This window comes from Oxyura jamaicensis, chromosome 2 (assembly GCF_011077185.1).
Source record: "Oxyura jamaicensis isolate SHBP4307 breed ruddy duck chromosome 2, BPBGC_Ojam_1.0, whole genome shotgun sequence".
Lineage (NCBI taxonomy): Eukaryota > Metazoa > Chordata > Aves > Anseriformes > Anatidae > Oxyura > Oxyura jamaicensis.
In genome coordinates, this window is record NC_048894.1 from 142,038,446 (window position 1) to 142,065,228 (window position 26,783).

A 26,783-nucleotide genomic window follows, 5' to 3' on the forward strand; every position below is an offset into this window, starting at 1 on the left:
TATATATATATATATATATATATATATATATATATATACATATATATGCATATATATATATGCACATATATGCACATATATGCATATATATATATACATATATATATGTATATGTATATAATATAATATATTGTGATCAATGACCAAAATAACTATTACAACACTTTGCTGAATTGTTATGTCTGAAAAAAAAAAAAAAAGTGAATACATTTCATTTCAAGGGTATAAACAGTACAATTATATTGATTTAACTGTAGTGACTATAGTGAAGTAGTCACTGCACCAAGCCTTCTGAATTGAAGAAGCAATTGGACTGTGCACTTAGTCACATGGTCTAAACTTTTGGGTAGATCTGTGCAGTGCCAGGAGTTGGACTTGATTATCCTTATGGGTCCCTTCCAACTCAGGATATTCTATGATTCTATGATTCTAGTAATCGAGGATAAATGAAGTATAGATAAATACTTCAATTTCTTACTGAACCATAAATCATGGTTCTATTCATTTTGACTGAAACAGTCCAAATAAACATTATTCATGTATAATATATTGTTAATCCTGTTTTATTAATATTACCCTAGTGGTACTGAGTCGTAATCTCTGTCAAGATTTTAGTATTATGGAGGAAACATTTTTTTTTTATTGAAAACCACTCAGTCTCTACCATGCAGCATCATATGATTAAGCAAAGAGGATGCAAAAACAACCTAACTAAAACCTTTTTTTTCCTTTTTCCCTTCCTTCTCCACTTATCTAAAACTCTGTTTATGTACTTCTTAATGCTGAGGTCAGTTCCATAGTGTGGTTTTGCAGTAGGTTAGGATGATTTTTCTAAAAAATCTATTCTCTTTCAAGAATAGTAAAGTAACTTTAACTCATACATACATTTTCTGTTTGGGTTGGGAACTGTGTTCTTCAGATGCCTTCATCCTCAAAATGAATCTTTTTTAATGTATTCAATTTGCAAAAAATTAATGTATAGCGCAGTTGGTACTGCAACAGATTTTACAGGTGGAAAAGTTTGATGGCATTGCAAAAAAAATCCATGTAAAAGACAACCAATTTTGATTCATTTATAAACAAACAAACAACAAAAAAAACTATTAAAAAATAACATGCACAGCAGTGGATGTGTTGTATTTGCCCTTGATGTAAACCTATGGAAAAATACACCATTATAATTTTATTTCCTTACTCTGAGACTTTTCAGAGCTATCACCAGATTTCCAGTTGGTACAGATCAGTTTTATTAATGTCAATGGATGCACATTAATTTAAGACTTAAATGTTGAGAATTTAATCTTGTGTGGCCAGAACAAGACGAGATATATTTTCTGCTCTGGAAAATTACTGCTTTTTTTTTTTTGACAAGCATTGAAATATTAGCTTAACTATTTTTAAATCTTTAATATAGTAGTCTTCTTCATAAGAGCTTACAATATCTTATTAGGGATCCAAAAGGTGAGAGCATCGTAGTCTTGAAGGAGTCAGAGAATAAACTGTTATTTCTGAATCTTGATTAAAGGAAAATGAGAGATGTCACTGATGTTAATGTAAAAGAAGGTAACATAATTTATAACAGAAGGGTATGTTCATGAAACTAGTGAAATATCGCAGCAAGGTTAGAATTGAAAGGATAATAAAATCTTAACCTTGAATGGAGAAGAAAATGAATAAAAGTAAGCAGGAGTAAAATATTGTGTGGATGACAACGAAGGAACACATTCAGCTAGAGATAACGGTCAACATTTTAGGCAGCAATTAGTTCTATTAAAAAGCCTAAAGAACTCACCGACACATGTAGGGAGTGAATCATTCCACTGTGCTAATGCATTTGGTACTGTATCACATCTAATTGCTGTTGATCCATGAAGGATATATCCTGGATTGCATTCAAAAAGAACCAATGACCCAACTGCAAATTCATTTCCAATCCTTTTTCCAAATCTTGGTTCAGGCACAGAGCTGCACTGTGTTGCACTTGTTCTTGGAACAGCTGCAAACATACAAAGAATTGTGGATTCTTAATTTTAGATTTGGTAGAGGAATACAGATTTTGAACCACAAATATTTGAAATGACTGGAAGTAACATTCAGTTATTTGCCAGTTAAGAACATCTGCTTAATCCCCAACTTGATCTTCACAATGTGGATTACATACTTCTGATGACTGAGTTACTATTTAGAAGTGCATAGCAGTGATATCCTTGACAAGACAAAAAGCAGTGCATAAAATCCATAATGAAAAATTTCTATAATGGCACTGAAAAGAAATATCACTATGAAATGTTCATCTAATAGCTTAAAAAAAAAATAAAAAAAAAATCTGTGTCAGATAGGTATTTACATTTATTCATGTGGATTTCTAAATGTGTATTATGTCTTCCAGATCAGGATTTAGAATCCATAGAAGAATGGATTGCAGTTGCAAGTACTGATGTATAACCATTTCTGTGTTTTACCCATAAAAAGGCAAATAATGTAAATGAAGGGAAGCAATTTAATAATAGAAAGATCACTGATTCACCCACAGGTAATACCATTTGCAGTTATTAATATTTAAATTGAGAGATAAACCAGTTTGAGCAGCAAGATATATCTAGTATTAGTCAACCATATTAGCAAACATAAAAACAGCTGCATTCTATAACTGCCTTCTTAAATTTGGAACCTCCCTTATGCTTCTTAATTATTTGATTTAACATTTAAAATACAAATAAAAGAATGGTATTAACGTTATTTTTAAAAACAGGCAGAAATCATGAAACTTGTTAAATCATTAACAGGCTATTACTTTCCTTTTCATTTTCAGCCTGTTCCTCTCTGATCATTTAGAACTTCTGAAGAAATTAATAAATTTACAAATTTTTCCAGGCTCTCTCACCTTGATAAACAAAATGAAATCCTTTAGCTGTTGCTGGTCCAACTGAAGTAAATCTAACCGTGATCTGGTTACCTGAGCTCAATGGAAGGGATTCACCTACTCAAACAAAGCAAATACAAAGCTATCATAATCAGTTTTTACTAAAGAAGCATACAAAATGCCTATCAACAACTCTACAGATAACCCCATCCTCCCCGCCCCCCCCCCCTCGGTCCTGTTCTGTTTCTTTAACTTGGCAAGATAGATTCAACATCTTAAGTTCGCAGTATCATGCTGTTCTAGAAAATGGGGACTAAAACTCATCACGGTTATTATGAATATATATTTTTCCCTTATAAAAAGTATATATATATTTATGTATATACACACCATGCCTCTGTAAGTCAAGTCAACATGCACATAATCTATACAATTTCATTTTGCTATAAAAAATATGCTCTTTTAAATGTATAATATCCCTTTCAGATTGCTCACTAGATAAAAGTAATAGAGGCATAAAGTAAGATTCCCCAAATACACACTGTAACAACTAAATATATAAAAAAAAAATCCACTTGGCTTTTATATCTTCATTGATGAACACAGTTTTGCGTGATTAGGTTTTTATTTGAAAATACTGATTTCATGTATTTCCCTGAACAGTATCTTAGAAACTATGACTGTTGTCTTTTCTTTTCTTTCCTTTTTTTTTCTTTTTTTTTTATTCAGCTACACTATCTTTATAGTTTATATAAAATAGATGACGGTTTAATGACAGTTCTGTTAACAGATACCTGAATGTGATCCTGAGAGAGAAGATAACAATGATGACTGCAGAGATGGGCCATCATATACTTCAACCACATCGTGGAGTGATGTCTGGAAAAATACAAACTGGCCAAAAACCACTGATCAAACAAGAAGGAGAAAAAGCAAGAAGCACCAACAGCCAAAAATGGGGGATAAAATGAGAAGAAAAAAAAAAAATACATTAATATTCTGCATTAAAATATTTTAATTGAAAACATATTTATTGGCTGATTTCCCTGAACATTTAATTAATTTTCCATGTGTATAATGTTATTTTTCATAACATAACAGCATTAAATGGATAGAAATGTAATTCTGTATATAGAGAATAGGCAACGAAGGTACACAATCATACACATAATTGTTAGAAAATTTTAGTAATTAGGGGAAAAAAAGTCTGTTTTTATACCTTCAAATTCTCTACTTTTCCCTCCCCACCAAATTTCTCAGTTCAAGATCCTCCTTTATAATCTCGGCATATTCTTATATATGTTGTTTTATCCATTCATTTTGTTGATAAGCCTCTGTAAGTTTCACAGACCTTGGAATTCGTCTTAAGAGCATTAACATTCAGTGTATCTTTTATATTTGCAAAATAAATGAGCAACTAACTCAAAGTAACAAACATCTGGGAATTCATATGCTGAATCACAAATGTATTTTTTGTTTTAGTCACAAAGATATTTACTTTTTAGTCATGCTAGATGAGCAACTGAATTCAATAATGTTACTTTTGCACTTAAGTTCAGAGGTCTTAGCACTTTCACATCACAGGTATTTGCCCTTTCACTATATACATTAATTAAAACAGAAAAAAAAAAAAAAAAAAAAAAAAAAAACAGTTTGGATTAATTCTGACCCAAATATCAACAAAACATTTACATCCTAATTTTATCACCATTACTAGCAATTTGCCAGAAAAGTGGCTTAAGGAGTATAAAGGGGTAAAAAGGATGGAAGAAGATATATATTTGTAGGAATAGTAACACCTACTAAGAACAGAACCTAAACAGAACCACTTTCTGGTTCTGGTTCATTATCCAGGTTAGGCATTTAGTGATAAATATTCTGATGTGTTGCCACTGGAGAATATATTTCTTTGCCATATGGTCAGTAATATCTTTATCTGCTATATTTTATTGTAATAGAAGAAGCTAGCCACTTATAGTTCTTCCAAAGTATACATTCTAATAAAGCTTTAAGATTAGTACATAAAAAATGTACTGATTTCCTTTTCCTTTCCCTTTTCCTTTCCCTCTCCCTCTGCCTTTTCCTTTTTCCTTTTTTCCCTTTTCCTTTTTCTTTTTATTTTTTTCCTTTTTCTTTTCTTTCTCCTTGTCCTATTTCCTTTTCTATGTGCTCATTAATGTAAAAAAATGGCAGTTGTATTCTGCTAACTTGGGATCTTATAATAAACTATTTTCAAGAAGCAATGAAGTCCATTTTTGAAATGAGAATCTCTTTTTGAAGTGAAAGTATGGATGCGGAGTTTATAAAATGTTCAAAAAAAGTAATTAAAAGAACAATTCCATGAGACATTTACAAAGTATTTTGTCTATCTTTAGGATGAACCATAAGTGAGATTAAAAAAATATCTTTACTTTTCCTCCAATCTTCAGAAAATTATTATTATTATTATTTTATTTTTACTAGCTCTGCTTATTTTTAAAATATTTAGCTGCATACATCTTCACTGTGGTGTTGCTGAAAATAACTAACAAACTTAATCCATCTAATTACTTCCATCATGTTGTATTCACGTTTATATTTTCCTCAAATTTTCACACTCAGTGAAGTCCACTTTGCCATTGAGCCAAATAAAGTGCTTTGTGACTTCCACTGCTATTTTACATATCATGAAAAGTTACAAGCTATGTACAGAAATTTCAGGCAAGTTCTGAGGCGTAACTATTAGCATGAGCTGTATCATGGGAAAACTGTAAAAACAGAATTGATGAACTATATTTGTGTTTTAATGGGCTAAGTACATGGCAATTATAATGTAGAGTGGGCCAAGTTCAAAGGTCAATTTCTATACAAATACAGATCAAATTGAACTTATAGCTCAGAAAAAAGAAAAAAGAAAGAAGAAAAAGGAAGACAGAAAAGAAAAGGAGAGAAGAGAAGAAATAAAATAAAATAAAATAAAATGAAAAGAAAAAAAAAAAAAAAAAAATGAAAAAAGAAAGTTAAGTTCATGTGCAATGAACTACATGTAAATGAACTACAATGTTCATCAAGTCCAACTGTCTTACCACTTCAGGGATAACCAAAAGTGAAAACATATTATTATCTCTAAATTGGAGAGACATGGATTTGACAGATGGACCACTCAGTACATAAGGAACTGGCTGAATGGTCGCACTCAAAGAGTTACAGTCAATGGCTTGTTGTCCAGGTAGAGACAAATGACAGGTGGCATTCCTCAGTGACCAGTATTGGGACCGACAATATTTAAGATTTATGCCAGTGACATGAGCATTGGGATTGTGTGCACCCTCTGCATGCTTGCTGATGATAACAAGCTGTTTGGTGCAGTTGACACACTGGAGGGAATGGATGCCATCCAGAGGGACATTGGCAGACTTGAGAGGTGGGCCTGTGTGAACCTCATGTACAACAAGGCCAAGTGCAAGGTCCTGCACCTGGGTCAGGGCAATTCCAAGAACAAATACAGGCTAGAGAATGGATTGAGATCAGCTCTGAGGAGAAGGGCTTAGGAGGGTTGGTTGATAAAAAGCTCAGCACGAGCTTGTCAATGTGTGCTTGCAGCCTGGAAAGCCAACCGTATCATGGGCTGCATCAGAAGAATTGTGGACAGCAGGTCAGGCAGGTGGTTCTCCCCCTCTGCTCTGTTCTTGTGAGACTCCACTTAGAGTAAGTGGCTTAGCCCCAGGGGCACCAACATAAGAAGATAGACCTGTTGTAGCAAGTCAAGAGTGCCCTGAGGATGATCTGAGGGCTGGAACATCTCCCCCATGAATACAAGTTGAGAGAATTGGGATTGTTCAGCCTGGGGAGACCTTCCTTTACTTAAAGAGGCCTATAGAAAAGATGTGGAAATACTTTTTTTTATCAAGGAGTGTAGTAATAGGTTAAGGCTGAAAGTATCCACGGATGGGTTGGATGGGACTTTGGGCAACCAGATCTGGTGGGAGGTGTCCCTCCCCATGGCAGGGTTGTTGTAACTAGATGATCTTTAGGGTCCTTTTCAACAAATCTTTCTGTGATTCTACGGTTGTATGATTAAGGGCATTATTCAAATGTCTCTTGAACATTGACAGGCATGGGGCATCAACCACCTCACTCAGAAACCTCTTCCAGTGTTTGACGACCTTCATGGTAAAGAATTTCTTCCTAATATCTAGTCTGAATCTCCCCTAGCTCAGCTTAGTGCCATTACCTTGCATCCTATCATTGCTTACCAGGGAGAAGTGATCAGCACCACCCTCTCCATTTCCTTTCCTCAGGAAGCTGTATAAAGCAATAAGGTAACCTCTTAGCTTCCATTTCTCCAAACTAGACAAACCAAGTGTCCTCAGCCTCTCCTCATAGGAGATACCTTGCACCCTTTTACCAGCTTTGTTGTTCCTCTGGATGCATTGAAGCATCTTAGTATCCTTTTTATATTTTAGAGACCAGAACTGCACATTATATTCAAGATGAAGCTGCACCAAGCCTAAATATAGTGGGAGAATCACCTATTTTGTCTGGCTGGCTATGCTGTGTTAAATGCACTCCACAATGCTGTTTGCCCTCTTGGCTGCCAGGGCACACTGTTGACTCATGTTGAGTCTACAGTCAATCAGCACCCTCAAATCCCTTTCTGCTGAGCTGCTCTCTAGCCATTTGTCTCCCAGTCTGTACTTATGTCTGACATTACTTCATCTCATGTACAGCACCTAGCATTTACCTTTGTTGAATTTCATGCCATTGATGACTGTCCAATGCTCTAATCTATCTAGATTCCTCTGCAAGGCTTATTGTCCCTCCACGGAGCCAACAGCACCTCTCAGTTTAGAATCATCAGCAAACTTGCTGAGGTTGCATTCGACTATTGTATCTAGATCATTGATAAAAATATTGAACAGAACTGTCCCTAGAATTGAGCCCTTGAGAACACCACTAGTGACTGCCCACCAGCCAGATGTAGCCCAGTCCACTACAATCCATTGAGCTCTACAGTTAAGCCAGTTCATCACCCAGTGTAGCATGTACTTGTTCAACTCACAGTTGGATAACCTGTCCAGAAGGATACTATGAGGCATAGTATTAAAGATCTTACTAAAATCCAGAAAGATTACTTCCACCATATTCCCTTCATCCACTAAGCAGGAGATCTTATAATAGAAGGGGATCAAATTACTAAGACAGGGCTTTCCTTGGTGAACCCATGTTGATTATGTTTGATAACAGCTTTGTTCTTTAAATGCCTTTCAATATGCCCCAGGACAACCTTCCCCGTAACTTTTTCAGGGGCTTACAGGTGTGTAGTCTCCCGGGTCTTCTCTTGTGCCCTTCTTGTAGATAGGTATAACATTGGCCAGCTTCCAGTCAGAAGGGACCTTCCCAGGCTGCCAAGACCTTTGGTAAATTGTTGAGGGGGGTTCAGCTATAGCATTTGTTAATTCTTTTAGTACTCTAGGGTAAATCCTGTCAGACTTATGAACATTCAACTAATACAATGGTCCATATAGTTTCAGTGGAGTAAGATGAGCTGTCTTTCCTTACCCGAGGTTTCCCGTTGACATCAATGGGATATATTTTGTGGCTTATGAAACTCAGAAAGCTCTAAGATGAAGTCTATTACTGATGTAATTCATCTGCCTTTATGATATTAACTAATGTCCCAAATAGGGCCCAAATTACCTCTACAACTTTCTGTATATATATATGCATCTGCAGCCAGGAACTATTAAATAGCAGGAGTAAAAAGTCTGTTACTGTGTGTGAAAGACATAAACAGCTAGCTAATGCCATCCATTTGCTATGAATGATAATTTTAAGTTGTGCTTGATCATGGTGTTTTACATAAATCTTTTATACTCTTTAAAAAATGAAAATGGAAGCAGGGAGTCTCAATAGGTTTCTTCTGATGGTGACTGAAAAGTCAAGGTGTTGTGGTACAGACAGAAGCCCTATTACAGAGCTAGAGGACTTCCTCAGAATTTGAGGTTACTTCACAGAAGCTAGCTTCTCATCATTTCATACAGAATTTTGTTCACCAGACTAAGCAATCTTTCAAAAATAGAGCCTTGCTGACAGCAACAGAAATTTTTGAGTTCAGTGAATCTGAGAAAAAACAACAACAACAACAACAAAAAAAACAACAACAAAAAAAACTAATTCTTCACCACTCCACTGTTGACATCTTCTCTTTGCTTATGATTTAGGTGTGATGTTTTCCCTATCAGGCTTTTAAAGGAATTATAGCAGCAAATTTAAACTTTTTTTTTTTTTTTTTTTTTTTTTTAAATACACAAACTTAGCATTGTTTAGAAACTTCAGAAGTCATTAAAGGACAGAAAAAGAGAAATCTCTCACTAGCGTCTTTGTGATGATTAAAGGTAACAGGTAATCAGTAAGAAACAAGAAATGCAAGGCTCTCCTGATGGAACATAGTGTTCCCAGTGAGTAATCCCTTTAAGTATTTAGCTTCATAAAAACAACAAGAAAAAAATGTATGAAATTTACTTTTGTATTTTTTATGACCTAGGAACACACTGGAATGATGGACTTACTCAATATTTTTAAATTAAATTTTACTCATATTGACAATAAATAAATTGATATTCAACCCTTTCTACCTGAGAAAAAATGTCCAGAAAAACTGAAATACAACTTGAGTGTATGTTGGACTCTTCAAAAATGAATTATTTAGTAAACACAGAGAAGGTTTTTGAAGGGAAAGACTGAAAGGTCGTAACAAAAAAAGAGGTGATCTTATAGAATTCATGCATATAGAAATATTGTTTTCACTGAGTTAAATTAATTTTCACCAGCTCACACACAAATTGGAAGACATGATCTTTTACTATGCAGTGGAATACGTATTTGACTTAGCAATAGTGGAGTATCTTTGTAGTAGTAGTTTTGCTATTATTTAGTTTTAAAATAAAAATAGTAGTGAAATATTTCTCCTCTTACATTTCCAAACATTTGGTTGTCTATCAGCTACTGTTAATATATTCAATCTACTTTGTTCCTGTAGCAGTAATTGATAGTGATATGTTAGATATCTCTATAGTGGTTGATACTTATTAGCATATGCTGTAGTATAACAGGAAAAATAATTGTTTGTGAATAAAATGTAGAGTCCCTACTAGTAGTATACTGTTGGGCAAATCTCAAACAATTTCAATGCAAATAGCAGTTATAAAACAGCTGTCTACTATTCCTGAACTTGGAAACAACAAAAAATAATTTGAATAGTATAAGCTTCTAGGGTGAACTGCAGACTAGATGTCAAAATAAAGCTAGTGATGGGCTTAGGTGTACACCACCAGAAGTGATGTTTTTACTGTCATAAGTAAGGGTAGAGAGCTGCTTACCCTCAATAGATAATTATTAACTAGGGCAAGTGACTTGAGCAATTGCAGATGAATGGAATTGATATAATGATACAAAAATAATCAGATGCAACAATAAAGAGAAAACATTAAATAATTGAAAATTAAAATATGTAAAAGGTATGAAGAGATAGAAGGAACAGGAATAATACACATGAATATATAGCTATATACATTTTTCTATAGCTACTGAGGCTGGATTACTCTTTCACGTTTCCTAATGTATATAGCAACTTCAAAAAGACATCACAAATCTACAGAAGCCCTCAAATATAATGTAATTATATTTTTATATTATCATATGTATAATATTAGTGTAATATTATTAGAAAAAAAAAATAACTCAATGAGGTCACATTTTAAAATAATGGTCAATATAAATATAGTAGAGATTTCCAAGCCATGCATAGGTGTGCTAGTTGACTGTACTGGGACAGGGAAAAAGCCTTAACTGAACTTTCTGCCTTTGATCATGAGCTATCTGCTCATTGGTAGTCTTAGCGATTATGTTCTCAGGTGGAGTCGTTCATCTCATTGCAGAACATCCAGAAGATGAGGGAGGATAAAAAAGAATATAGTATTCTTTCTGCAAACAAGGGATAGGTAAGGGAGGGCATAAAGAATTCTGGTTATTTTAGGTGCTGCTTTCCTCCTTCCATCAAGGGGAAGAAAACACCCCAAAAGGTCTGAGCTGTAGCCCACACTCTGTTTCTCCCTTTGTTTTTCTTTTGTAAAGGAAGTGCTGAGTGAAGGCATGCTGATTGGTCCTTTTTCACATTACTGTATTCCTGCATTTCCAGAGCAGGAGGGGAAAAAAAGATGGGAAGTGCAATGTTTTCTCATTTTTAAGAAAAATAAACTTTATATAAAGGTATGAAGAGGCAAGAGTGTGTTCAGGGACACAGGATGGGGCAGTTAGAAACACTAGTAGCTCAGCATACAAAAGAGTCAAGTGAAATTGTAGAGAAAAAATATAGACACATATTTCCCCACAGAGACATAATTCCATACAAAATGGAATGGGAGAGAAATGGCACTCAGGCCTTATCCTGAATTTGGAAGAGGAGTGAATTCTCGTAATACACACGTTTCTTGTTCCCTCCTAAAATCAGCTATGTTGATTAGATTTCATAAATTCTCATTTTACTCCAAGCCTCAGAATTCAATTTCCCTTTCTGCTTCCCCTTTCTGCAGCTCACATCCCTCTTTCCTGGCTTGACTCATTATGAATATATGTGAAGCCCTTCCTGAAGCAGCACAATAGCACAGAAAACAAACAAACACACAAAAAGACAAAACAACCCTAAAAACTAAAAACCTGTAAATTTAAGTTTAAATACTATATATGCTTATTATATTGTATTATATTGAATATATGTGATAATAACAAGTAATATTACTATGTCTTATATCTGCTTTGTAACAGAGACCTGAAAGAAACACCACACAATTTTATTTTCTTTATTTTGGTTTGTTTTAATTTGACTAACCTGAAATTCAAGAGTCTGTTATTATTTCTTTAAATAGGCAGTGCTGGTTTATTTATTCCTGCAGACAAAAACTCTATCTTACCTTTCTGACTAGGTACTACAGTTCTTAAAATTGATTGTCTACCTACAATGTTGAATTTCATAGAATCATTGAATCATGTAGGTTGGAAAAGGCCTCTAATATCACTTAGTCCAACTGTTAACCTAGCACTGCCAAGTCCACCACTAAACCATGTCACTAAGCTCTACATTTACATGTTTTTTGAAGACCTCCAGGGATGGTGAATCAACTACTTCCGTGGGCAGCCTGTTCCAAAACTTCACAACCCTTTCAGTCAAGATTTTTTTCCTAATATCCAACCTAAACCTTCCCTGGCACAACTGAAGGCCATTCCCTCCTCTGATCACTTGGTGTTTCAGAGAAAATACTAATCCCCACCTCGCTATAGCCTCCTTTAAGGTAATTGTACAGTGCAGTAAGGTCTCCTATAAGCCTCTTTTTCTGTAGGCTAAACAACCTCAGCTCCCTCAGCTGCTTTTCATACGATTTGTTCTCTAGACCCTTGATCAGTTTTGTTGCCATTCTTTGGATGTGATCCAGCACCTCAATGAAACTGAACACAGTGTCTGAGGTGCTGCCTTACCAGAGCTGAGCACAGAGGGACAGTCACTTCCCTGATGCTGCTGGCAACACTGTTTCTAATACAAACCAGGATGCTGTAGGCCTTCAGGGCCATCTGAGCACTCTGCTGGCTCATATTCAACCAGCTATTGAACAATACCTCCAAGTCCCTTTCTGCTAGGCAGCTTTTCAGACACTCTTCCCCCAGCCTGTAGTGTTGCATGAGGTTGTTGTGCCCCAGGTACAGGGCCCAGGATTTAATCTTGTTGAACCTTGTACAGTTGGCCTCAGCCCATCAGTCCAGTCTATCCAGATCCCTCTGTACAGTCTTCTTACCTTTGAGCAGACCAATACCTGCACTTACCTTGGTGTCATCTGCAAAATTCCTGATGGTGAACTCGATCTCCTCATCCAGATCACTGATTAAGATATTGAAGAGAAGTGGCCCCAGTACTGAACCCTGGGGGACACCACTAGTCACTGGCCTCCAATTGTATTTAACTCCTTTTGCCATGGAGTCCTGTCCTGCCCATCCAGGCTGTTTTTAACCCAATGAAGCATATATCTGTCCATGCCATGAATAGACAGTTTCTCCAGAAGAAGGCTATGGGAAACAGAGAAACGCCTTACTGAATCTAGGTAGACCACATCCGCAATCCCTCATCCACTGAGTGGGTCACCTTGTCATAGAAGGAGATCAGATTCATCAAGCAGGACCTGTCTTTCATAAACTCACGCTGACTGGGCCTGATTACCTGGTTGTTCTGCATTGTGCTGTGAGATGGCACTCAAGATGATTTGCTCCATAACCTTCCCCAGCAGTGAGGTCTGACTGACAGGCCTGTAGTTTCCTGGATCCTCCTTCCAGCCCTTCTTTTGGATGATCATCACATTTGCTAGCCGCTAGTCCACTGGACCTCCCCTGATAGTCAGGACTGTTGATAAGTGATGGAAAGAGGCTTGGTGAATACTTCTGCCACCTCCCTCAATACCCTTGAGTGGATCCCATCTTGCCCCATAGATTTGCGTATGTCTAGAGAGGGGTGGGCTGAGAGTGTGTCAATAAAAATTAAGGGCTGGACCAACGAAGGATACCTTGTGGTTGGGGTCTACTATAGGCCTCTTGATCAAGATGAGCCTGTTGATGAGGCCTTCTTGCTCCAGCTACAAGAAGCATTGACTTACAGGCTCTCATCCTCCTGGGGGATTTCAACCACACAGGTGTTTGCTGGGAAAGCTTTGTGGCAGGCAGTAAGCAATCCAGGAGACTCCTGGAGTGCATTGAAGACAACTTCCTCATCCAGGTATTAGACAAACCAACCAGAGGAGAAGCGTTACTGGACCTGGTGGTCACCAATGCAGATGAACTCATTAAAGAGGTTAAGACTGGAGGAAGCCTGGGTTGCAGTGACCATGCCCTGGTTAAGTTGATGATCCTGAGGGAAATGGGCCTGGCTAAGAGCATACTCAGGACCCTGAATTTCAGAAGAGCCAGCTGTTCAAAGAATTAGTGGATGAGATGCCATGGGACACGATCCTTGGGGACAGAGGATCTGATCAGAGCTGTCAACTCTTTAAGGCTATTTTCTTAGAGTGCAAGAGCTCTCTATTCCCATGTGCAATAAATCAAGCAGGGAAGGTAGGAAACATGCATGGTTGAATAAGGATCTGCTGATCAAACTTAGGCAAAAAAAGGAAATGCACAGAGGGTGGAAACCGGGACACGTGCCCTGGGAAGAATACAGAAATGTATGTTTGGATGTGCAGGGATAGGATCAGTAAAGCCAAAGCACTGACAGAACTAAACTTGTCGAGGGATGCAAAGAATAACAAGAAGAAATTCTATGGGTACATTGGCCACAAAGGAATGACTAAGGAGAGTGTACTGCCTTTGACAAATGAAGATGGAGAACTGGTAATAACAGACGCAGAGAAGGCAGAGGTACTTAAAAACTTCTTTGTCTCAGACTTCACTAGTGGTCAGGATTCCCACATCTCTCAAAGCCCTGAGCATCTTGGCTGCGGGAACAGAGTCCTGCCTCCCACTGTAAGCAAAGAGCAAGTTCAGGATGCAACTTAACAATGACAAGTCTATGGGACCTGATGACATGCATATTTGAAAAATCATGGCAGTCAGGTGAAATCTCCAGTGACTAGTAAAGGGGAAACATCACTCCCATTTTTAAAAAAGGTAGAAAGGAAGACCCAGGGAACTACAGACTGGTAAGCCTCACTTCTGTACCTGGCAAGATCATGGAACAAATCCTCCTTGAGTCAATACTGAGGCACATGCAGGACAAGGAGGTGATCCGAGACAGCCAGCATGGCTTCACCAAGGGCAAATCATGCCTGACCAATCTGGTGGCCTTCTGTGATGGAGTAACTGCATCAGTCAACGAGGGAAGACTGACTGATGTCATTTACTTGGACTTCTGTAAGGCCTTCAACATGGTCCCACGTGACATTCTAATCTTTACATTGGAAAGATATGTATTCAACGGGTGGACTATCCAGTTGGTAAGGAATTGGCTCGATGGCCATACCCAGAGAGTAGTGGTCAATGGTTCTATGTCCAGGTGGAGGCTGGTGATGAGTGATGTCCCTCAGGGGTCTGTTTTGGGACCAGTGCTATTCAATACCTTCATCAATGACAGTGATGATGGGATTGAGTGTACTCTCAGCCAGCTTGCAGACAACACCAAGCTCAGTGGTGCAGTTGATATCAAAGAAGGAAGAGATGACATTCAAAGGGACATTGACAGGCTGGAGAAGTGGATCAATGTGAACTGCATGAGGTTCAACAAGTCCAAGTGCAAGGTGTTGCACCTGGGTCGGGGTAATTCCAGATGAGTACAGACTGGGAGAACACATTGAGAGCAGCCCTGTGGAGAGAGACTTGGCATGAAACAGGGGTACTTGTAGATAGAAAAAAATATCATAAACTGTTTACTAATGCTTTCTTTTTTCTTTTTTCTTTTTTTTTTTTTTAATTTATGTATGTTGCTTTTATCACAAAAATCATGTTAAACTTCCACTTTAAGGAAATGTTGTTAGATACATTTTTATCCAATTTTATAGTGTACAATGTATATAACAGTAACAGTTAATGAAAACAAACAAACAAACAAACAAATATTACCCATTTTGGTATTCTGTTTAGTGTGGGGAAACATTGACTTTATTTTAGCCAGAAAACTAATGTATTTATACTGATTCCAAAATGTTGATTTGCTCAATATGAAAAAAAAAAAAAATCAAGCATCACAGATTTGACTGTTCAATGCCAACATGCATGTTCTTTGAGTTACTTTCATTTAGTTCTTTATAAAAATAGAGGGGATATAATAATAGGCATAAGAGATAAAACAAAGCACTTGGGAAAGCCAGTGAAAAGTACTGCAGAAAAAGAGATGCAAAAAGGAAAAAATAGATCACAAAGCAAAATAAAAGCATATGAACTAACCAGGAAGCAAGCAAACAAACAAACACTACTACATGCTAACATTTTTCTAATAACTGTGGCGTGCCGGCAAACTTTTGAATTCTTCATGGATTATCTGTTGCCCACTTACAGCATAACACTATATTTAAAACACTTTTTTTTTTTTTTTTTTTGAAGAATATTAGGCTCAAAACTTTGAGTTAAAAATCATACCATTCTCTCTGAAATATTGCCACTGGTATTTCTAAACCAGAGAAAAGAGGTTAAAGATGATAATAAAGCCCAAGTAGAATAGTTTCTCATGAAAATAGATGGCTATAAGCAACAACCACATTTTATTTAATGGACTGAGAGTAAGTAAACAGACACAGAGTACTGACTAGAGTAAGAATAATAAATTTAGAATTGATTTAATGTGGGGAAGAGTTGTGTGGAAAAGCCAACTGATGATACCTGTAAAATAACATAGGTGTTATGTATTACATTGTTTGAGGTAAAAGCACATTATCGTTTCAAAATATCCCATCAAAACACTTATCATTAAATCTGCAGAAATTTTCCTATATTGTTTCAGTCCTACTTATAGCCTTTTTTCAGCTAGGTTAGTTCTTTTGTAGTAATTGTTTTTAATTACGTATTTTTCTGTCATCCAACACAGTATCTATCTATGATACTACTTTTCAGGTCTATTAATGATTAATGTTATAGTCCTACCTAAAACCAGAATAATGAGAGAATTGTGTACATAAGAACACAATGTACACATATGAACATATGTATTTTAAACATGCTGTGTTTTACAATGCTGTTTTATCAAGTAAGAAGGCAAAGTTTGAGAGCTTTAATGTCTATGAAACCAGATAAATTAGTGCTGGTAACACCCAATGATCCTGCAAGATTAACTAATCAGGTCCTTATCCAGCATGGATTTAACTTTATGACTATATCAGCCAAAATTGTATAGTATCATGCATTACCAATTAGAAAGCTTTTATACTATATTTCCATTGAGTTACATTACACAGCATTTCTGTGCAATCACTTAGGATATGGGTTAGATTTTTTATCTTAAGGAAATTATACATATGTTAACTATAGAAAGAATCTCATTTCACAGTTTCTGAAAAGCAATCCGTAAGCTATTTCTGCAAATACTCTTCAAAAGAAGAAAAACAAAACAAAACAAAACAAAAACAAACAAACACAAAAAAAAATGGTTCAAATTTAGGAAACAACAACTGTTATAAATAGTTTTCTTGATTCAGAGAATGTGTGTCAGGAATTGTGATTTTCAATATATCATTAAATTATTTTAAAAGATTTTTAAAAAAACAGTTACAAAATATGTTGATAGTGTTATGTTATTAAAGAAGTAAAAGCAAGAACTAACAGAAAAGTTACAGAAACACATTATGCTAATGAATGATGTGATTAAGTATTAGATAAAATTCAGTGTAGATAAGTGTAAAGTAGTGCACATGAATTAAAAAATAATCCTACTTTATATTCACAATGACAGGCTTTGACTTATCTATTAACTATCTTGGACTAAGATCTTGAGGTTATAAAAGATAATTCCTATGAAACATCAGTTGTGCATTCAGTATTGCCAGAAAAGAAATAAAATACTAGCGGTTATTAAGAAAAGAGCAGAGAACAACAAGCAATTATAAGACAGATGTGAAAATCTAGAGTGCAGGGGATAGAATTTCTTCTCTGCCCTCTGTAAAAAAAAAAAAAAAAAAAAAAAAAAAAGAGTGAAATTAGAAAAAGTATAGAGAAGGATGAACAGGATAACAAGAAAATATGCAGTTGTCCCTATTTCATCATGAACAGATATAAATTCTTCTTTCTAGAAATGAGATGATTAAGGGGCAAATATGATAGCAATCTATAAAATTGTGAGGTGAATAGAGAAATTGAACAGGGAATTATTTTACTGTCCTTTCAAGTATAAGAACTGGAGACCAGCAAGTGCAAATGTCTATAACACATTTAAAACTGGGAAGACATTTCTTTATACAATACATGTTTAAGATGTGGAACCGCTTGCTAAATTATATCACAAAGACTAAACCTATATAGGCTAAAAAACAGTGATACAAATTAATGGCAGAAAGACTCATAAGGAGCTACTAAAAACAAATGTGCTTCCTATTGATTAGGAAATCCTTTAAGTACAGATTAATGGTGACTGAGAAGGATCTTCTGAGAACAACCAGTGAGTATTTTCCTGAGGTTACACTTTTACCTGGTTTTCCAGATTTATTGCTGTTAAAAGGACATTGTGGTAGGCAGCTCCCTACCTTTGTTTTGTGACCTGGAATGATGGTAATTCTTAAGATCCAGGTCTATATCTTCAGATTTTATAGCTATTAAGACTGTAAAGTCTTGATATAAATACTTATGTAGATATGAATAAGTGATGGGATTGCAGAATGTATTTAAGCAAATTATGCTATTGTCCAGTACTTCAGTTGTTTTAATAGCAGTGTGTATTCCTCTGAGTATTTCAAATTTATTTAGGTCTAAATTTTAATGAATATGAAACTAAGTCTGCAGTCTTCATCATTTTAATATGGTAACTGATACACTGTCTGATACCTGACTATAACAGAATCACAGAATAGTCTAGGTTGGAAGAGACCTTCAAGATCACCTAGTCCGACCTCGGTCCTAACACTAACAAGTCCTCCACTAAACCGTATCACTAAGCTCTACATCTAAACATCTTTTAAAGACCTCCAGGGATGGTGACTCAACCTTCCTGGTGAAGTCTGTGTATCTCACTTAATATTTTATAATGTTTAAGAATAAAAATAGTGACAGTGACAGAAATAATACTTACAAATTTCTAATGGAGGTACATATATGCATATTTTAAATAAAGTTTTATTTTATAAAGGTACTAAGTTTCAAAATCTGATACTATTCCAGTTCTATTATACACAGCATAGGATATTATCTTCTATAATCAGAAAGGAGAATGCACTAAAAGAAGGACAGAAACAGTTTATTCTCCATTTTATATCAGCTAATTATATATGCACATTACAATTGAACAGGTTGCAGGTAGAATAAATCATTTCATATTTGACTATATTATTGACAGTCTTGATTTTCTCAAATTGTAATAAAAATCTAGAATCCTTTGATCTTAGTAATTGGCAATTTACAAACATTAAAAATGGAGACATGTTTGAATACATTAATATATTTTACATGTAATACATATAATTATGCTTTGAACTGTTTTATCAACCAGAAGGTTGAATCTCCTTCAACTATTTTACTCTCAGAAAAACATTACTGTCATTGCTGGAAGATCAGATGATTATTTACATTTTCAGAACTACTAGTTAGAACTGTGAGACTTTATAAAGAAGTACAAACTGTTCCTTACTGTTTGTTTCAAATTACCTATTTCTTTCTATATACCCCCCCCCAAATATATATATTTATATATTTATATATATATATTTATATTATATATATATATATATATATATATTCTGAAGCCAGCTTTCAGCCATTTTTCCTCAATTATTACAGCTTTCTCTTAGACTTCTAACATCTTCAAAGCTACCTTGAAGGGAACAGCAAGGGAGAAACATCTCCAACAGTCCATCAGTAAGCAAACTGAATTTAGTAAGCAAACAAATAAGTTTATAAAAGCATCTGCAAAACCATTTTTAACTCAAATTTCTACAGGGTTAAAAACAAACAAACAAACAAACAAACAAACAAAAACCACATTTTTTCTACCTTAAAAAAAAAAATGTTGCCAAATAAAAGAAAAGTGTACCAAGTGTCCATCTCCAAATAATTTTTGTTAATGAAATACTGGTTTTCACTAGCCTGGAAACCCTGTATCAAATCGTGGTACATCATGGTTAGCAAATTAATTCTATATCATTTATAAGAAAATGGCACTACTGGTGTGGGGATATATGAGCTTATAAAAAGAAAAAAATCTTACCATCGAGTTTTGTTTGTTTTCATGATGTAATATAAAACAGAATTTATATTTCACTTCAGATTTAACAGAGAACTTTTTTGTACTTAACTTTAAGTATTAATCTGATTAATTTTCACAGGACTTCCTTAAGGTAAATGTTATTATACTGTTTTACAGACTTTTACACAGAGATACAGAGATGTTGTTTTCCACAACTAATACATGTATGCAAACATTTATTCTCCCTCTGTATATGTTAACTATTGTTTTTATAGAATGATACTTAGTTCCTCCTTATTTGTTACAGTGAGACATGCAGTCAAGTATCCCATAGAAGAGGTGTTTTCGTATTTACTAAGGATATATATATATATATTTGTCTTAAAGGGACCAGGAGTACCTTGATACTCATAGAAATTTTTAAAAACAGAATTCAAAACAATAATCTGGACTTCACCTAACTCATTATCTGTGTAACTATGTTTGGACTCTATCTACAGAACATTCTTTCATTATTTGCTTCTACTCTTAAATATGTATTCACATCATAGTATGAACATGGCATTGGGGTTATTTGACGTTAAACTATTTACAGCTAGATGAAATTGTACTTCTGTTTAAAAAGCAGATTGCTGCCATAATCATCTTTCTCATGTTGTATAGTGTTGCATGACACAATTTAATGGATATTATGAATTCACTCAACCAACATGATTTCTGCCTCTGAAGCTATACATTTTTTACTCAGAAAGGTACGTTTGTTTCTTTGTATATGTCTATCTAGGTTGGAAAAGACCTTTAGGATAATCAAGTCCAACTATTTAAATTGCCGTACTACTAAGAAAAAATCTTATGAAGATATCAGTTTTAATTCAAGCCATCTTATTAATTATGTATCTGTATACATATATATTAATTATGTATCTGTATACATTCTAGATTTCTGGGTTCTAGATTTAATGGCAAAGTCACTTTGAAAAAGCTGTTTGGTTCTTCAATCATCTCACAGCTAATTTAGAGCTACTAATTAAAATTACAACAGCTTTTTGAGTCTAATAATTATCTTTTATTATCCTACTAGTAAATGTTATTGTTTAACTCAGATGATTCATCAATTCTTTCATCTGAAACAAATTATCACTTCAGTTTACTGAATGGTGTGGATGAAATTAACACTTGAATAATTATTTTTTTCTGTTCATCGGTAGGCAAAACTAAAACAAATCCCATCAGATTAGAAAATAAAACTAGGAGACATTGAAAAATTCCTTCATATTTATAATCTAAAATAAAAAATAATTAAAAAATGCCATAGAACAACAAAAAACTGTGAAACAAACAAACAAAACATATTACAGTCAATCGATAGCTGTGAATAAAAGAAAAATAACTTCACAGCTACAATCTCTAAAACCATTCATCAGTGCTTCCAGTCTGAAAACAGATGTGTTAATTCCATAACTCTGTAACTGGAATGTGAACTCAAAACTTGTGAAATGTGAACTCAAAAAGTGTTTCAAGACCTAGTTGAGAATTTTGTTTTGTTTGTGGAAAAACAAACAAACAAACAAACAAACAAAAACACTAATCTTGCTTAACCATAAGTTTGTCATTTCATTACTAGAGGTAGAAGAACAGAAATAGTTGAGAATGTATTCTAAATGTGAGAAGTATGTTATTATAAATGTTTTTCTTTTTCTTTTCTAATTAAAAATACCAGATTTTCATTATTATAATTAATAATGCTAGTAATTTTAATAATATTGTAAAGTTGAAAATTTTCACAAATCTTTCTTCTAATTCATGTTAGTTGCTCTGCATTTATCACAACAGTATGAGTAAAACTATTTTATAAACCTGAGTGACTCATGGAAATTGACTTCATCTACAGCCAGGATGCTACAATACCTTTTCTTTCATTTCTGCTGAGGATTTTATCACACATCTCAGTATGAGTATCAATTATTCAAATTTACAATACTAAAAGCTACAACTCTGAACAAAACTGACTTTCATTTTTGAGGTTCGATATCACCACCAGTATAATTACTCCTTTGCTCTGTATTTTGTGGTGTACTTATTATTTCACAGTCACACTGTTCACAGTCTGATCTCTTAAACAATCACCAAAATCATTAGATGCTAAAATTTGCACAACTTCACTTATGAGCTGAAAAGAAAATTTATTCTCCTTGGATATAACATAAAGATGCTAAAACTTAGCTCCTGTTAAGACTTCTCAGATCTGGTTTTGGGCACTATGACAGGAAATTAAACCACCAGAGAAATCAGATTTAAAATCTCACTGATATTATGACACGACGTCAGGTTGTCATTACGCCAATGCTTTCAATTATAGCATTTCCCCCTGTACTGCTCCTACCCTGCCTCCCCTCCTCTCCCCCCCGTAAATAAATAAATAAAGGGTTTCAAAACAAGTATTTTGAGCTTGTAAAATTCTGAATGGTCTAAAGGGAAGCATCCAAATCATTTAATAATATGATGTTATGCATACATATATGCAGGATATTCTTGATGGGCAGATGTACAGACCCTAAAGATGTCTAAATACCTGTGAAGTTTGTAACTACTTTGAGACCACCTTTGAGAAAAAGTTTTGCCAAGAAGGGGAGAAGAAAAGAACATTCTCCCTCCCCCCCCCCCCCAAAAAAAAAGTAATAACAACAAAATAGCCATCCTACAGCAATACAGACACTTGCGTTCCTCTTCCACATTAGTCTACTAATTCTAACCAATCTGATTTTAACATCTAATGATATATATAGACCCCAGAGGAAAAAGAACAATAAGGTGGATCTCTAATGCAAGACTGTAAATCAAATAAGAATGCTTTCCTTAGTGGAAAATTAAACTAATTTCAAGTTGTTTTGTTTTGTTTTTCTATATTTCAATCTTAAAATTAATTTGAAATTGAATATTCAACATGACATACAAAAGGAAGACATAAACTTACTTTAATACTTAAATTTTTACTTCAGTACTTAAATTGAAAGAGGAAAAATAACAATTTCTTATAAATTAGCAGACATATTGGTCTAATTGATTAAAGTAATTGGTGTATTTAATTATAATTAAAAAAAACAAAAACAAAGTGTTATTATGGCAAGATTTATCTATGCAATATAACACCATATTTTTAATAAATCTCATGATTATTTGTTAATATTTTGAGGTCTTTTACTATTCTCTAAGCATAGAAGTTGGTTAAGGATGGAGGGTATATTACAAGGGCCAGGAAAGAGTCAGGAAGAGAGCTAGAGAGACAGGTGGCTTGAAGAAATAACAGTTTGACATGGTGATTAAATAATAAAAAATAACAAAACAAACAAACAAACAAAAAAGTCAGTTTTTGTAGAAACACATTTCTCATTGATTGATAATTTCTAAAAAGTGCAAGTAGACATCCAGCATCACATATATTTAAAAATGACAGATCTAAGCAGGCCTCAAGTATTAAAGCAAAAAGCAGAGGTTCATTCAGTGTTGCATATAATATTGTTATAGTAGAATTTGTGGTGTGATAGTCACAAGAGAATCACAGCACTCAATGACATAATTCAGAATATATTTACAAAGAAGGGTGGATGTAGTAAAATCAGAGTCATAGAATGGTTGGGGTTGGAAGGGACCTTAAAGACTATCTAGTTCCAATCCCCCTGCCACAGGCAGGGACACCTTCCACTAGACTAGGATGCTCAAAGCCCCCACTAATCTGGTCTTGAACACATCCAGGGATGGGGCATCCAAAAGTTCTCTGGCAACTGTTCCAGTGCCTCATCACCCTCTGAGTAAACTTATTCCCAATATCTAATCTAAATCTACCTTCTATCACTTTAAAAGTGTTACACTTTGTCCTATCTCTACACTCCCTGATAAGAGTTTTTCCCCGTCTTTGCTGTAAGGTCCCTTTACCTTTCTATTCCCCCTCCCCCTGAACTTTCTATTCTCCAGGCTGAACTTGCCCAGCACACTCAGCCTTTCTTCATAGAAAAGGGTTGTTCCAGTCCTCTGATCATCCCTGTGGCCCTCCTCTGAACTCGCTACAACAGATCCATGTCTGTCTTCTACTGTGGGCCCAAGAGCTTTACGCAGTATTCCAGGTGGTGTATCATGACAGTGGAGTAGAGGTGAAGAATCACCTCCGTCAGCCTGCTAGATATCGTCTTTTTCAAGCAGTATGGTTGGCTTTCTGGACTGCAAGCATACATCGTAGATCATATTTAGTTTTACATCCACCAGTCCTTCTCTTCAGGGCTGCTTTCAATCCACTCATTACCTAGCTTGGTATTTACATTCATGCTTGGGATGGCCCTGACCAAGGTGCAGGAACTTGCACTTGGCCTTGTTGATGAGGTTCTTTCAGGTTCACCTCTACCCCCTTACGTCCCTCTGGATGGCATCCCTTCCCTCCAACAACTTGACTGTACCACTCAGCTTAGTGTTGTTCAAAAACTTGCTGAGGGTGCACTCAGTCCCACTGTCCATGTCACCAAGATGTTAAATAATACTGGTTCCAGTACAGACCCCTGTGGGTCTGACCACTTGTCAGATGTTCAGGTCTCCTTTGACTGCAACTCTTTGAATTTGACTATCCAGCCAATTTCTTATCCACCAAGTGGTCTATCCACTTAGCATAGTTTCCAGGAGGACCTATTCCATGATCTTGCCTGGCACAGAGGTAAGAATGAATGGCCTGTAGTTCCCTGGGTCTTCCTTTTTTCCCTTTTTAAAAATGGGGGTTATGTTTTCCCTTTTCCTGTCACCAGGTACTTCACCAGACTGGCATGAATTTTCAAATATGATGGATAGTGTCCGCTTTTTTTTTTTTTTTTTTTTTTTTTTTTTTTTTCCCTTGGAGGCTTTAACCAAATTTTCCTGAAATTTACTTATGCTAATAGAGTAGATACAATTCACTTCTATCCCAAAATTTACTTGAACATTTCCTTTTAAATAACTATAAATACATAATTGGATACAGACAGGAAAGCAACCTACTTCATTCAGTAAAATAAACATTGCTGAGAGATTTGGTTTTAAGACTTCAGAATAATCATCCACTTCTGCAGTTGGGACTGCAAATGGAAGAAACACTATGCAAAGTTTAGCGAGAATTGCAAATACTTTTTATTTTCTAAACAAAGGTAATTGCAGGAAAATCACTAAGATAAATACTGAAATGTTGAAGATTGTGTTTATATACACAGAGTGGTGAACACAGACAGGGCAGGAAGAAACCAAATGAGGTTTAATAAGAGCAAGTGTAGAGTCCTGTATCTGGGAAGGAACAACCGCATGTATCAGTACAGGCTGGGGGACGACCTGCTGGAGAGGAGCTCTGAGGAGAAGGACCTGGGGCTCTGGTGGACAATACGTTGACCATGAGCCAGCAGTGTGCCCTGGTGGCCAAGAGGGCTAATGGGATCCTGGCGTGCATTAAAAGAAGCGTGGCCAGCAGGTCAAGGGAGGTGATCCTCCCCCTCTACTCTGCCCTGGTCAGGCCTCAGCTGGAGTACTGTGTCCAGTTCTGGGCTCCCCAGTACAAAAAAGACAGGGACCTCCTGGAAAGAGTGCAGCGGAGGGCCACAAAGATGATACGAGGCATGGAGCATCTTCCCTATGAAGAAAGGCTGAGAGACCTGGGTCTGTTCAGCCTGGAGAAGAGAAGACTGAGAGGGGATCTCATCAGTGTGTATAAATACCTGAGGTGTGGGAGACAGAAGGATGTAGCTAACCTCTTCTCAGTGGTTTGTGGGGATAGGATAAGGGGCAATGACCGCAAGATAGAACACAGGAAGTTCCACACCGGCATGCGAAAGAACTTCTTCACGGTGAGAGTGACAGAGCACTGGAACAGGCTGCCTAGAGAGGTTGTGGAGTCTCCTTCTCTGAAGATATTCAAGGCCCGTCTGGATGCCTACCTGGGCAGCCTGCTCTGAGGAACCTGCTTTGGCAGGGGGGTTGGACCCGATGATCTTTCGAGGTCCCTTCCAACCCCTACAGTTCTGTGACTCTGTGATTCTGTGAGTCAATGCAGATAAGTTTACCTGTGAGACTAATGACTTATATCCAAACAAATATAATGAAGAGGAAAGGTGACAAACATGGGCTATAACTACATAAGCAGGGCCTAATACTAGAAAGTTTTATAAGTAGAGGACTTTTGCAAAAGGATCTTTTTGCATTTCCTTGATCCTAGCCTGATCCAACAATGTCCTTCACTGAAATATAGCATACTTCAACATGGAAACTTAGATTGCACAATGACTCCTCACAGATTTCCTGGCCATGTTTCTCTGTCCCTTAATACCTCTCAGTGAAACTCCTATATCATGGAGCAGGCACTTGGACATCCCTCAGATATTCTTCTAGACTGATTTTCCTAATGATTTTTTCAGCTACAAAGATGAAAAAATACAGAAAGAAAGAATTGCACTCTACAGGTACCTGAAGGGAGGCTGTAGCGAGGTGGGGGTTGGTCTATTCTCCCACGTGCCTGGTGACAGGACAAGGGGGAATGGGCTAAAGTTGCACCAGGGGAGGTTTAGGTTGGATATTAGGAAGAACTTCTTTACTGAATGGGTTGTTAGTCACTGGAATAGGCTGCCCAGGGAAGTGGTGGAGTCACCATCCCTGGAGGTCTTTAAAAGACGTTTAGATGTAGAGCTTAGGAATATGGTTTAGTGGAGGACTTGTTAGTGTTAGGTCAGAGGTTGGACTCGGTGATCTTGGAGGTCTCTTCCAACCTAGACTATTCTGTGATTCTGTGAAGAAGAAAAAAAAAAAAAAAAAAAAAAAAAAAAAAACAAAAAAAAAAATGGCTTATATTTTCTGGCAAAAAAAAATACATTAAAGTTTTCAGATTATTTAAATCACATATAGTGACATTTATGAGCAGCTAAGTAATGATGACTAGTCCTTTTATGAAACCAGAAAGAGTTATTTCCAAAACTTAATAACTGAGGTACAGGGCAAAATCTACCAATCTTGCTAGTAGAATACTATTTGCTT

General features: G+C 35.8%; 1 protein-coding gene across 1 annotated transcript in view; it reads right to left on the reverse strand.

Annotated features, from left to right (window-relative positions):
- CSMD3 (CUB and Sushi multiple domains 3) overlaps window positions 1-26,783 on the reverse strand; it is a 629,782-nt gene that overhangs the window by 102,783 nt on the left and 500,216 nt on the right. The window contains exons 33-35 of the mRNA XM_035317227.1: window positions 3,658-3,771; window positions 2,885-2,980; window positions 1,793-1,996 (exon numbers count right to left, since the gene is read on the reverse strand). Of these exons, the coding sequence (XP_035173118.1) occupies window positions 1,793-1,996; window positions 2,885-2,980; window positions 3,658-3,771 (414 nt within the window). The remainder of the gene's footprint in view (window positions 1-1,792; window positions 1,997-2,884; window positions 2,981-3,657; window positions 3,772-26,783) is intronic.